We start from the raw sequence: 12,500 nt of genomic DNA, 5'->3' as shown, positions 1-12,500 counted from the left end.
AACTATACTCTATAATGGTTGAGGCCTATGGAAGCTTTTAACATTGGTCCTGTTCCTATGGCAACGCCCCACCGTTCCAACTATGGGATTGAAAAACTAATCACAGTGCAAACCAGTTGAAAGGAGGATTTTCAAACATCTATAAGTCGGACTCCCTGATGGCTGTCCTTGGTGGCTCTTCTGACATCCACATTTCGGATTTAATTTGTGCCTTTGTACGGCGACGATGCCGCCATGTGAAAGCTTCTGACGAAAGGTAAACAGTATGTGCTTGTTCCAATGTGTAGCGAGTGTATGTAGCGAGTGTGTGTGTGTGGGGGGAGGGGAGGGGGGGCAAACGGGTAAACTCCGTCATAGCGTTGCCTGATTTGAAAGGCTGCTGGGAATGAGGCTATACGTCACAGGGGGGCCATTTGAAGTCCAAGACCCATTTTGGAGCCACAAGGCTCCGATGCATGGGGATCCCGAGAGATCCACATGATTTATTATTACAATTACTTAACATTTTAAGGGTTTCCAGGGGGTCTCCAGCTAAATAACTGCTAACTCTCAGTTACAGGGGTCTGTGGCCTAATCCATAGTAATGCTGGGCGTCCTTGAATTGAGCAACTTTGAGAACCACTGATGTAGACTGATGTAGACAGACCAAGGACAAAGAGAGTGACGAATAACAGGCATAATAATAAGACACCGGCCGGAAAGCGCTCTGGGGGACTACTGTGAGGTTGACGTTCTACAGCTTAACATTAGCCATCAAGAGACGCTCTTCCTCAAGGTGAGGCGTTGTTGGTGACTGCGAGGAGGGGGGGGGGGGGCGGCTTAGCAAGCTTGATGTAGAGAGAGATCATGGGTTAGTTGAACAGAAAAGATAGGAAGAAAAAAAATGAAAAGGGGGTCGAAATTATACCGATCGATAGGAAGGGAAGGAGGCGAGAGAGTGTGATTAATGGCATGTCATGAAGCAAGGCCTGATGGCGAGAAGTGGCTTGTAATTAACGGGGCGTCAGCATCATTTCCATCCTCCAGAGAGGTGTGCTCTGTGCGTTTACTGTGTGCGTGTGTGCGCGCGCGCGTGTGTGGATATTGTGATGTCGGGCAGAAACCTCTTGCCTTCATATTTTTGGTTGTTGTAAATTTACGCCCTACTTTGTCATACTACATCGCCACACAAGAGGGTCCAAAGTAGCAGATCCACAAGCTCAATGCGCGGCGCGAAGCGATCTGCTACTTTTGCTACTTTTTAATTTGAATCCTGAAAAGTAACAATTTTGGTCAACTTTTGGACATATGAGGTGTATATTGGGGGGGGGGGGGAGAACATGAGGGGGTCCAGTATAGATTCCTGGGGGGACACCTCCGATCAACAAAGTATACAGGGTTCAAGTGCTCATCTTATTTATGTTTTTGGTGTATTGCATACCACCAAAAACATAAATAGCATGTGACTAGTAATGACTAATAGTCATTTTGGTTGCTACTACAGAGCCACACACAAGACTCACCATGTACTCATTAGCCAAGTCCCTGAGATGCTCAGCAGAACGACTGGAAGTCCCACCTCTGATATGTGTGATTAATCTTGCACCATGTTGCCAACAAGTAACGAAGCAGTGGGGTATAGTGGGTGGTTTCAACTAAAGTAATGATGCCCTCTCTGTATAGGACACACATTTCAGCTTGGCGCTGGGCCTGACAAACCCCATACGGCAATGGAAAAGTTGGTGTTATTTATTGCTTGGAGTTTGTTTGAGTCAAGTTCAGATGCTCTGTGTGTGTGCTTGGGTGTGTGTGCTTTATACTGTATGTGTGCATATGTTTGCTGGAACAAGTCTACTGTCAACAACTATACTTATTATATACTATAATATTATACATGACATCTCTTTAGCATGTATGTAGTCATGACTGAACATGTTTTACGGCTGGGGCGGCATGTCGGCAGGGAGTGGAGTGCTGGGCGGGAGGATAGGACGAAGGCTCTACGTCTCCCAGTAGGGGCTCCTCACTGGCAACTGAGTCAGTGGGATACACCAGCAGTTACAACACACTAATGTGTATGGGGAGGAATTAATTCAATTAGGGGCAAAACAATTATTAAAATAAATAAATAACAGAACACCACAGGGTGTGGGGGCATGAAATCTATACCTGTATGCCTAATTATTATGATTTGCCATGGTCAATTTAATGTAGGCTACAGTATGTTAAAGGGTGATGTTTAAGACACAAGAAACACTTTCCTTGTGCTTGTATGTGTGCAATATGTGTTTCTAGATATTTTAGTCATGACACCATGTTCATGACCAAAATATGTCATGGAAATGTGCAGGTCTCACAAGACAGCCCACATGGAGAGTCTCCCAACCACAAGTGCACCAAAGCATTATGGTCATTATAGGAATTCAACGATTCCAGTCAAACCCTAGTAGTCAAACACACAGACTTCATTATTGTTCTGGCAATAGAGTGCAAATTTCAAATTGTGCTACTGTTATCTACTACAAATACTTTTAACATTGAGTGATTGCAGTTTTTTCCAGGCATTTCCTGGCAGGGAAATCTATATTGCCGAATTAGTCATAGTCAGCGCATGGCCTCAAATAGTGCTGGCATTGTGTCTGCACAATATAGTATTGATTGACACTATACAGTATATCAATGAGTGAGGTGCTTTAGCCAACATGAGAGGCTGGCATGCAGCGCATGGCTACACTCTGCTGACAGACAATGCTATCTATGAGAACCCTCCAGCAGCTCTCTTCATAAGCACACCGCTCTTTTTCAATCACACTGAAGATGAAACAGGTGAGGGCTTATAGTGACCACGGCTCTTCTCGCATGCTTCAATGGTTTTGTCGTGTGAACTCAATTATGTGTGAATGAAGGGCAACATGCCCGTTGCTCCGCAGCCCATCACTCAGCCACTATTATAGTCTCTGCATGTCGGGTGGAAACCTCATATAGCCCAAACCGTTACTTTGCAGGATTCAAATTAAGAAATTGCAAAAGTAGCAGATCTACAAGCGAGCTTCGTGCTTGTGTGACGCTGTAGTATGATCATTTCACAATCATTTATTAATGAAAAAATATTATTTATTGTTGGAACACAAGCGTTTTAACCACTTCAACTATGGTGAGCAGACCGTAGGCCTATGTCCCGGTTTTTGCCGGGATTGTCCTGGTTTCAAGCTGGTTGTCCCAAGTCCTGACAAATATCTCTACAACACTACAATGTCCCACTTTTCAACATTCACTTCCAAAGTGTTCCGCTTTTCACCACAGTTCAAACAATAACACTTGTTTCGAGTGCTTACATACTGTAGATGTGTATCACGTTCTGTTCCGTTGAAAGGTGCAGTCCCTATAGGTGCTAAGTTCATATAAGTGCTAAAGAATTGTCCCCCATCCAATAACAGGCAAAAACTTCAAAGAAGTGTCAATCTATGACATTTCTTTTTAAATGCCATAGGCATAAAAAAAAAATTGCTCATAGATTAGGCTCTCATATCATGACTAACACAAATGTGTTCATAGTGCCTGCCGTGCCAACACAATCATGTTCACTGGAAACTAATTGAAAACTAGATGTCTAATTAAACTCAGCGAGGTTGGGAAACAAGTCGAATGGAATGTAATGGAAAGTGGTTTGCTGTGTCTATTCTTCTTTTTTATTTTTATTTTTTATTTTACAATCTATGGTCTAATGGCTGCAGTTCCCTAAGGTTGAAGAACAGAAGTGTAATGTATCTTAATTTTAAAAAGGCTCACATCAAACTCCTGATCAATACAACACCAGACTAATGGAGTTGGGCTTCATTGGAGCATTTCCACTTTGTGTGCTTGCTTGTTAGACAAGATGAGGTGATAATTTCTCCACATCCCGGGACACTAAAAGAGCCCCACGTGTAGTTGAGAAACAATTATGAACCCATTTAGACCTGAGGCCGATTCTAAAAACACCTTACCTTCTGAAACCTAAATAAAAACAAAAAACAAAATGAGCCTCACAATCCTTCTGAGCATGGTTCTAGTTTTTGAGCGTGCGTGCGTGCGTGCGTGCAACTGTGCATGTGTGCGTGCGTGTGTTGCAGTATACCTTCCGCACTCCATTCAAGTCAGTGCGGATCAAACTATACATAATTGTAATCACGTGATGCTTTTTATCCACCAGGGGCCTTACGGGTCCATTTGGTTTCGATTCGTTGTTTGTTTTTACTGCTCACAGTACATGTGGTTCTTACCTGTGTAGAGGGAGATGTAGGCAGAGTCAATCACCTCGTATTTCAAACCAGGCAGGAATGGACGCCACTGTGAGAGAGAGAGTATTAAGAGAGAGAGAGAGAGAGAGAGAGAGAGAGAGAGAGAGAGAGAGAGAGAGAGAGAGAGAGAGAGAGACATTTAAATAGAACTGAGTAGCAGGAGTGCAGAACATTATTCAGTGTGCCATTAGTTTTTGTATCTTCAAAGCGCCAAAGGCGATGCTGACATCTGCCTTGGCACACGCACACTGAGCCATTAACCAGTGAGAAGAGAGGAAAACTCCAGATAGAGACAGAAACACATGAAATGTAGCTTTAGGACAAGATGAATGTGAGGGGGGGGGGGTGAGACAGGACATTGGTGGAAAGTAACGAAGCACTCAAGTACTATACTTATATTAAGCAAAAGTTTGAGATATTGGGCTCCATTTCTGATCCGAGGGACTGTGAACAAATATATCTCCGCTGTCGGGAAGAAACCACCTAACTCCAAAATGTTAATTTTTCAGGAAATTAAGAACACCTTATATTTTTAGCAATACTGCCTCATCAAAGTTGGTATTGTGACTATATGTATTCTCAATCACTTGCATCAGAGGGGGAGAAGTGGTGGAGTTAGTTGGTTTAGCCACACCGTTTGAGGGTCCAATGGAGTTAAGCGGTTTTGTCTAAAGCACTTTTTAAAATCTTTCAAATTTGTATAACCAACACACTGACGTAAAGGGTGTTCAATAGCATTGATTCATGGAAAGAAATCTAAAACCTAAAAAATTGAGTTAGGTGGTTTCCTCCTGACAGTGACAAATAATTTATTTTCGGGTTCCTTGACATGACAATGTTTCAGAAGACCAACATTAGGAAACAAACCCAAATAAGCAACTACGTACATTTTACAAACAAGCCCAAAACCCTGCAACCACCAATATTTACAAGCAACTTTACAGACAAACAAGCCCATATAGTCGCTTATAATAAGCAGACATGGCAACACTGATTTCAGCCGTAAGAATGAGAGTGGAGCGGCTTGACTTGTATGGCCAGAGAGCATGAAGGGAGAGAGAAGTGCTACAATTCTTTTAAATAGATTCTGCAATTACCACATCACTTCTGGTTACACAGGGTGTAATCGGGGGAGACGGGTCATTTTACAGCCCTTGGGCTTGAGAGGACTAATATAAACACGTGCCCAAGGCCCATCACAAAAAAAGCTTCAGAACGCACATAAAAACGTGCATATTATGCACAGAACGTTGCATAGATGCACGCTGTCAGGTTCCGTGATTAATTTCCATCGAGTGCTACTATTTCCGCCATGTAGCTAGCTAGTCTATTGTCACACTTAATCACTTAACCCCGGCATCCGTATCACAACACGTTGCGACACTAGTACAGAACCCTGAGGCACTCCGGTCAACCATATAGGGTTTAAGTGATTACCAAATAGTAGCCCAGACGTTTAATATGCAAAATCGACTTTGGACCTCGAGTGTTTAAAAGGAACCAGGCGGCTATTTGAGGCAGGGCTACTATTTGGAAATATTTACGGTCGGTAATACAAATAATATTAATTAAAACGGACCTGAGTTGGCTCTGCAACTCAGGCAACTCAGCTCCCTCTACACCAAACCTCTTCACCAACAAAAGGAAAGGGAGATATTTGTTAATCGCGTGGGAGACATTGATTCCGTTTCAGGTGGGGGTTGGTGGGTTGGTGGGTTGGTGGGCTGGGCAGTTACTATACTGCATGTTTTAAGTGTCTTGCTCAGGGACAATTTGACACACAGTCCGGGGCCAGGAGGTGAATCGGTGACCTTCTGATTACTACCTACCCGCTAAGGCAAGCTACAGTCGGTACACAACACTGCGTACAACAAACTATATTAAGCACTTTACAGGCAGGCTCCTTCATGCATATTTATTAGTCGCACGCACGCACGCACGCACGCACGCACGCACGCACGCATGCACGCACACACGCTCACACGCACAAACCAAAACTGACTTACAAGGACAGCTAGGGGAAGAGCGCATGCTGTGCATGCTGAGCGCACAGCACAGCAGGTTGTCCGGGGTTGCAGCATTGCCTCACTTTGTCTTTGTAAATAATCTTCCTCAAGGTCATGTCCGATGAACCCTTCCTTTTTGCAGGGATCAACGGAGAGCCCGGCACCCTGCTACTGTCCCATCAGGGTCAAAGCCCCGGAGACACGCACGCACGCATGCTTGTGCACTCACACACATCTCACTATAGGAAGCTGTGGATTTTGTTTGTGTCTGACTTCACAGCAGATCAGTTGTCCAATAGATTGCACCATGGTGCAGGTTCCAGCAGTAGAAAAGTCCATCCATCCATCCATCTTCAACCGCTTATCCGTAATCGGGTCGCGGGGGCAACAGCTCCACCAGAGAGCTCCAGACTTCCCTTTCCAGAGCAACATTAAAGTAACTTCCTCCTGGGGGATCCCGAGGCGTTAATGGGAATCCTAATATTAAGCCTAGAACAAAGCCGACCATGCTCCTGATGAATCATGACCATAAAATGTTTGATTCTGTTCATAAAAACATTTGGAAAGCGTAAGAGTGTGTACATAGTTAAGAATGAAATAACTAGTTCTCCCATGAGTCATTGCACTCCAATGCTTCCTGTTTTTAACTTTAATCATTGTTTTGTTGTTTTATTATAGACCGATTCAGAAACGGGTCCCCTGGTCGCAGTGAACGTATTTCCTGTAGGCGGAGACGACATATCTGCGATGTAAACTTGCAGGTATTCTACTACATACTAAGCATTTAAACTAAAGTATGAGGTATAATAAAGTACAGCAGCCTTGTGTTCATACAACAGAAGGATTGGGTATTGGGTAAGACTGACGTTATGTATCTTTCAGGACCTTTCACTGCTTCGTCTCAACCAATACTCTATGGCTCTGGTCTCAGTCACCGCGGTGTATTTTTTGACATTCCGTTTTTCTCCAAAGTTGAATGTTGCCACTACTGTTGGAGATGCCATAAACTACACAGGTTCATCCCGATGTCTGGGCATCTTGGTAAAGTTAGTGTTAGTAAAAAGCAGGTAAAAGAGTAACGTTTGAGCAGACTAACATCAGTCACTCTACCATGACACGTCACGCCAACAGGTCTTCTAATGTAGTAGAAGACCTGCAAGTTTACACCGCAGATATGTCGTCTCCGCCTACAGGAAATACGTCCTCTGCGACCAGGGGACCCGTTTCTGAATCGGTCTATAGTGTTCATATTGTTAAAGACATCACATTACAGCTTACTTAGTTACCCTCTTCCAATTTGGACACTTTGAATAAGCAGTCCATTACTGACCCAGATTATGGCCACTACTGTCCTACAGGGAGCTGCATAAAGCACATGCCACCACTGACATCAACAGGGCTGCCGCGGACAGTTCGTCTGGGTTCACATCAGCCAGGACCTGAGCTGAGCTGTTCAGGTTCGTCTGGGTTCACATCAGCCAGGACCTGAGCTGAGCTGTTCAGGTTCGTCTGGGTTCACATCAGCCAGGACCTGAGCTGAGCTGTTCAGGTTCGTCTGGGTTCACATCAGCCAGGACCTGAGCTAAGCTGCTCACTTCTTGTGGGCACACAGTTGTTGAGGCAGCGAGACAATGCCTGCTTGGTATGGAAGATGATCCGCTCGCACGCTGCATACCAAGACTCTACAGAGGGTTGTTAAAACAGCACAGCACATCACCATGACCGAGCTGCGAGCCTGGGACCTTTACACCTCGACGGTAGCAGAGTGTTGTGCTGACTTTCTCAATCATCATCAACAAAGGTCAGGGGCAAGAGAATGAATGAGTTGCCATCACTGTACCATGCCTCATGGCCAGAACGTTCTAATCTACACTGTCTTCTCCAGGGGAAAGAAAACCAGCAGTAGTAACGTTTTTATTGTGGGCGATGAGGATACCTGCTTTATTCGTCTGTAATTGATTCATTCAACACAAGTTTGTAATGCGTTACAATCTTATAATTGTGTTAGTAATTAATTATTTTGATTTGGATGGGGTGTGTTTCAGGTAGGAAGGGGCCAAATGCCCAAGGGGGGATATTTTGCTCCTGAAAGAAAGTTTGACAATGACTGTGAAAAACTCAGCCCGACACGTCGGGTCAAAAATGTTTAGCACCACCAGAGAAGAAATATAAATATGGCCATATATCATAAAACTAGCGTGAATTATATCCATCATGTAATATTGAATTGTTTGTGACTCCAAGTGTGCTGCTTTATCAAGCAGTGCAGACTCAAGGATATGCAATGCCACTGTGAAATACAACTGCTTTCTATGATGTTTATTGCGACGGTAGGTTGCATTTACTATGAAAACCTGCATCTCCCGTCCGTCCGTCCGTCCGTCCGTCAGTCACCCACACCTCCATATATGGTCACGCATCGTGACATCACGTCTCCATTATGGTCACGCCTCGTGACATCACGTCTCCATATATGGTCACGCCACGTGACATCACAACTCCATATATGGTCACGCCACGTGACATCACGCCTTGTGACACGTCACGCCATCATATATGGCCATCTCCATATGAAGATCACAACACAGACCTCATCTAACCCTGGATAACCATACAAGGAGAAGAGAGAATCACCTAGATCTGCATATGGAGCCGGCCAACAACTCTACATCTGACCTCAAACCTCAAACCCTTAGATCTCCATATATGGAGCCAGCCTGTTCTGACATTCCATATGTTGATCCTACCCCACACGCCCTTCCTCTTCGATGTCTCCCTTTTGACTCATACCTGTCCATTCAACTCTAGACGGGCCTGCCCCAAAGTTATTAGTAGAGTTCTCAACAAGCCCGAAAATTAAACCTGAGCCCCCTGTACACTCAAGACACTGCCCCCGCTGCCACCCTTAGATCTCCACATATGGAGCTGACATTCCATAAATTGATCTGACCTCATCAAACCCTGTACACTCAAGACACGCTCCTTATATGGCCAGTACAGAATTAATTCCATACTGTATGTTGATCTGACCCCCCATGCCAAAGTGTCAGCGCTCGCCCAGAAGTCTTCCGTCATGGCGGATGCGTTCACGCGACCTCGCCCGCTTCTCGCCCTCAGGGCGTCTTACTGGTATTCTCTAAAATGTTCTTATTCATATCCCATTCTGCTAAGCTCCATTAGTCATGACTCGTAACTTCTGTCCGCATGTAGCCTATGCGAGTTCTGCAAACTGTATTCTCTGTTTTTCATATTCTGAAGCTTAATAAGCTTCAGAATATGTGACGCTATCTTGTTCTCTGAGCTTGTGCTTTCTTACAGAAACATAATTCAACCGGGCCACTCACTGGAAACAGCTCTAGCACAGAGCACACAATTCAGACCAGGCGTGACGTCACACACTGAATGCCAGTAAGAGACTACAGTACGTGCAGCATTATTCAATAAGGTATATATGTAAGTATGCAGGGAGCTCCCTGGAACCAAAAGCCCCGGATACAGAGCATTGAAGCGATTACTGCAGCTCGAGTGGCACTGGGCCTAAAACATGGACGCGCAAGCCAATACTCAACAGTATTCGTTCATGACTCACACGCACATTCACACACGCACGCACGGTGCTCGTTCATGCTTTCGGCCCGATGCGTTCATTTTAGGCCCAAAATGGCTGGAGGCCACCACTTTTCCAACCCGGAAGAAGGGGTGAAAAGGGAGTATGTGCTGGGTGAGCAACTCAATGCAAGTGGATGGGAGGAGAAATCCGTCGCCGTCTCTATTATTTATAAATCTATGCCTGGAACCCAACATGACGTGCGTCCCGTCAAAGAGGAACTAAAATTGGCTTGTTGTTTTCAGCATGTGCGTTTGGTGAATATTCTTAGTAGATACTGCTGGATTATCCAAAGTCTGGGGGATCAAAATGTATGCATAATTCATAGGATATGGATTACTAAATGAGGGCAAAGGTACATGTAAAGCTGCACAGGGATATGTTTTGGGGGGAAGAAAAAAATAATTGGCATGTAGAATTATTGAACAGGGATGTAAGTAGGAAAGTACATTTTGTAGAGCACCTTTCACAGACAGTCACAAAGTGCTTCACAACAATAAAAGCAAAACATGTCAACAATGAAACAAGAATGGAAAACTGAACAATGCTTTGGATTCAAACCACACCATGGGCCATGTCATATTTAACTCACAATAGGGGTGTCACATAATTATTTAATTATTTCAATTGGGGATATTATTTGTGCAATCAGGGGGCTTTCTTCAGAGCCCTACATTCTCTATTCAAATGTCTCTCTTTATTCTACTAGCCTATATCTGTCGGTTATTGATTTTGTTTCATTGGACCGTACGATTCCTATTGTTTGTCAATCGAAAAACAAAACTCAAATGAATTCCCAGCCATCAATCCTTTCACTCCATCAATATGACCAATATGAGCCGTAGACGTTGTCAATACCCAAGAGGAAAATTAGCAAGAGGAACGAACTCCACTTTACGTCCCGTATCTGCGTGAAGGGGGCGGACACATTATTAGGAGATGGGAAGAATGTTGGAGTCTATTCATTTCCAATGGGAGAATGAACGTGAACACAGCTTATGATCCATTCTTTAGCTCCATAGTCACTGAACAAAATGCTGGACCCAATCATCACACGGCACACAATATTTCCAAGATATTCATACTAAAATGGCTTCTTTTAGCGAGACACACAGGAGAAAATCTACTTTGTTATCAACCTTTCTTTATCCCAGCAACAAACTCTCGTGAGATTTGAGAGGAGTCCGGAAGCCTCTCTCTGGCCATCTGCAATTTGACGGACAACACATAGGGGGCTCTGGCCCCATATTTAAGATGACAATATGTGAATATTATAATGTGAAATGAATGGACATATTAAAAGTGAAATAAAATGTGTGTTCCAATGCTTAATAATATAATTTTCCATAAATGTCTTAGACTCTTGGTTGATGGGGGCTGATTTGGGAAATGGGAATCATGACATTTGCCATATAATGCTCTCAATGCTCATCCACGTGACATGACGTTGCAAACCACGCCTACTTAGGAGACCATTTGTAGGATTTGTAGTCCATTGCGCCTGTAGTGGCTCCAATGAAGTTTGCCCATCTTCATAAATAGACCATCTTTGTCAATACTCAATGGTATAGGCTCAACAGTCGGTGGGCCTAGTCCAACTGTACTTCAAGGCCTATCCATGTGTTCAAATGGCATGTTCTGAAGTTTATTAAGCACATAAAGAGGAGCAGAGGTGGCTGGAGGACATGAGTCATGACTGAAGTTGCTAACCAGAATAGGATATAAATAAGCACATCTAGAGTATATATATATATATATATATATATATATGGTGCACATGGCGTCACAAACATAGAACATCCTAGAGCGAATATAGCGTTATATGAAAAATTGCAGACACTGGGGTGCAGTTCAAAGTAAAGAAATAATTTAACCCACTTTTACAGCTGCGAACTTGTGCCCTAGAAACTAAAGTGAAACTGAGGTTGATATACTCATGGATTTTTGCGGGGTTATCTACCAGTCACTTGAGTCCAATTAACAGTCAGCGATCTGTTTACAGCTGCTGCATCAGTGAACTCTGAGTAGGCCTATTGTGAGCCCAAGAACTCCCAGGAATGTAATTGCCCGGAGGTTTCGGCAAAGAGCACACAGCTCTTCATGTACACAAAAAGTTATACGTTTTCTCTGAGAAAAGTACAGATAGTGGGGAGCAGGTCAGACCTCCAATATACTCTATTACTCACAGGGGAGCCTGAAGTGAAGTGACTGTAAAACTGTAAGATAATATTATTTTGTTTTAGGGAAACAGACAGAATGTGTAGGTGTTCTGGGAGGAACCCTTTTCTCTGTTTTTATTGACTGCACTATTAAATAGACATTAATTGAATTGAGCTTTGGTTGGTTAGCATTTTATTGTTTGTCGGCCGACACATATGTTTTTTGCTTTTGTGTATTTGTTATTGACGACTCAAGATACAAGTGTTTAATTACGTTCTGTGTTTTTGAGTTCTGTGTGAGGTTGACTAACCTATAAAGAAAATGATTGACTCAATAACCTGACAAAAGTGGCACCCCAAGCAAAACCGCTACAAGTAGATTTTGTTTTATAGCTATAGTGTCTGTGCTAGCCAAAATATATCGTCTCTGTCGGGTGGAACTGCAAACCTCGTATGTCCAAAACTGTTA

At 43.6% G+C, this 12,500-nt stretch overlaps 1 protein-coding gene across 1 annotated transcript in view; it reads right to left on the bottom strand.

Moving 5' to 3' along the window:
* The window catches only part of b4galnt4a (beta-1,4-N-acetyl-galactosaminyl transferase 4a), a 315,041-nt gene that overhangs the window by 24,790 nt on the left and 277,751 nt on the right, over positions 1-12,500 (bottom strand). Inside the window, exon 9 of the mRNA XM_079500439.1 lies at positions 4,242-4,308. Coding sequence (XP_079356565.1) covers positions 4,242-4,308 — 67 coding nt within the window. The remainder of the gene's footprint in view (positions 1-4,241; positions 4,309-12,500) is intronic.

This window comes from Electrona antarctica (genome assembly GCF_951216825.1).
Source record: "Electrona antarctica genome assembly, chromosome: 5".
Classification (NCBI taxonomy): domain Eukaryota; kingdom Metazoa; phylum Chordata; class Actinopteri; order Myctophiformes; family Myctophidae; genus Electrona; species Electrona antarctica.
Note: the sequence above shows the minus strand (reverse complement) of the source record. Positions and strands in the feature narration are given on the sequence as shown.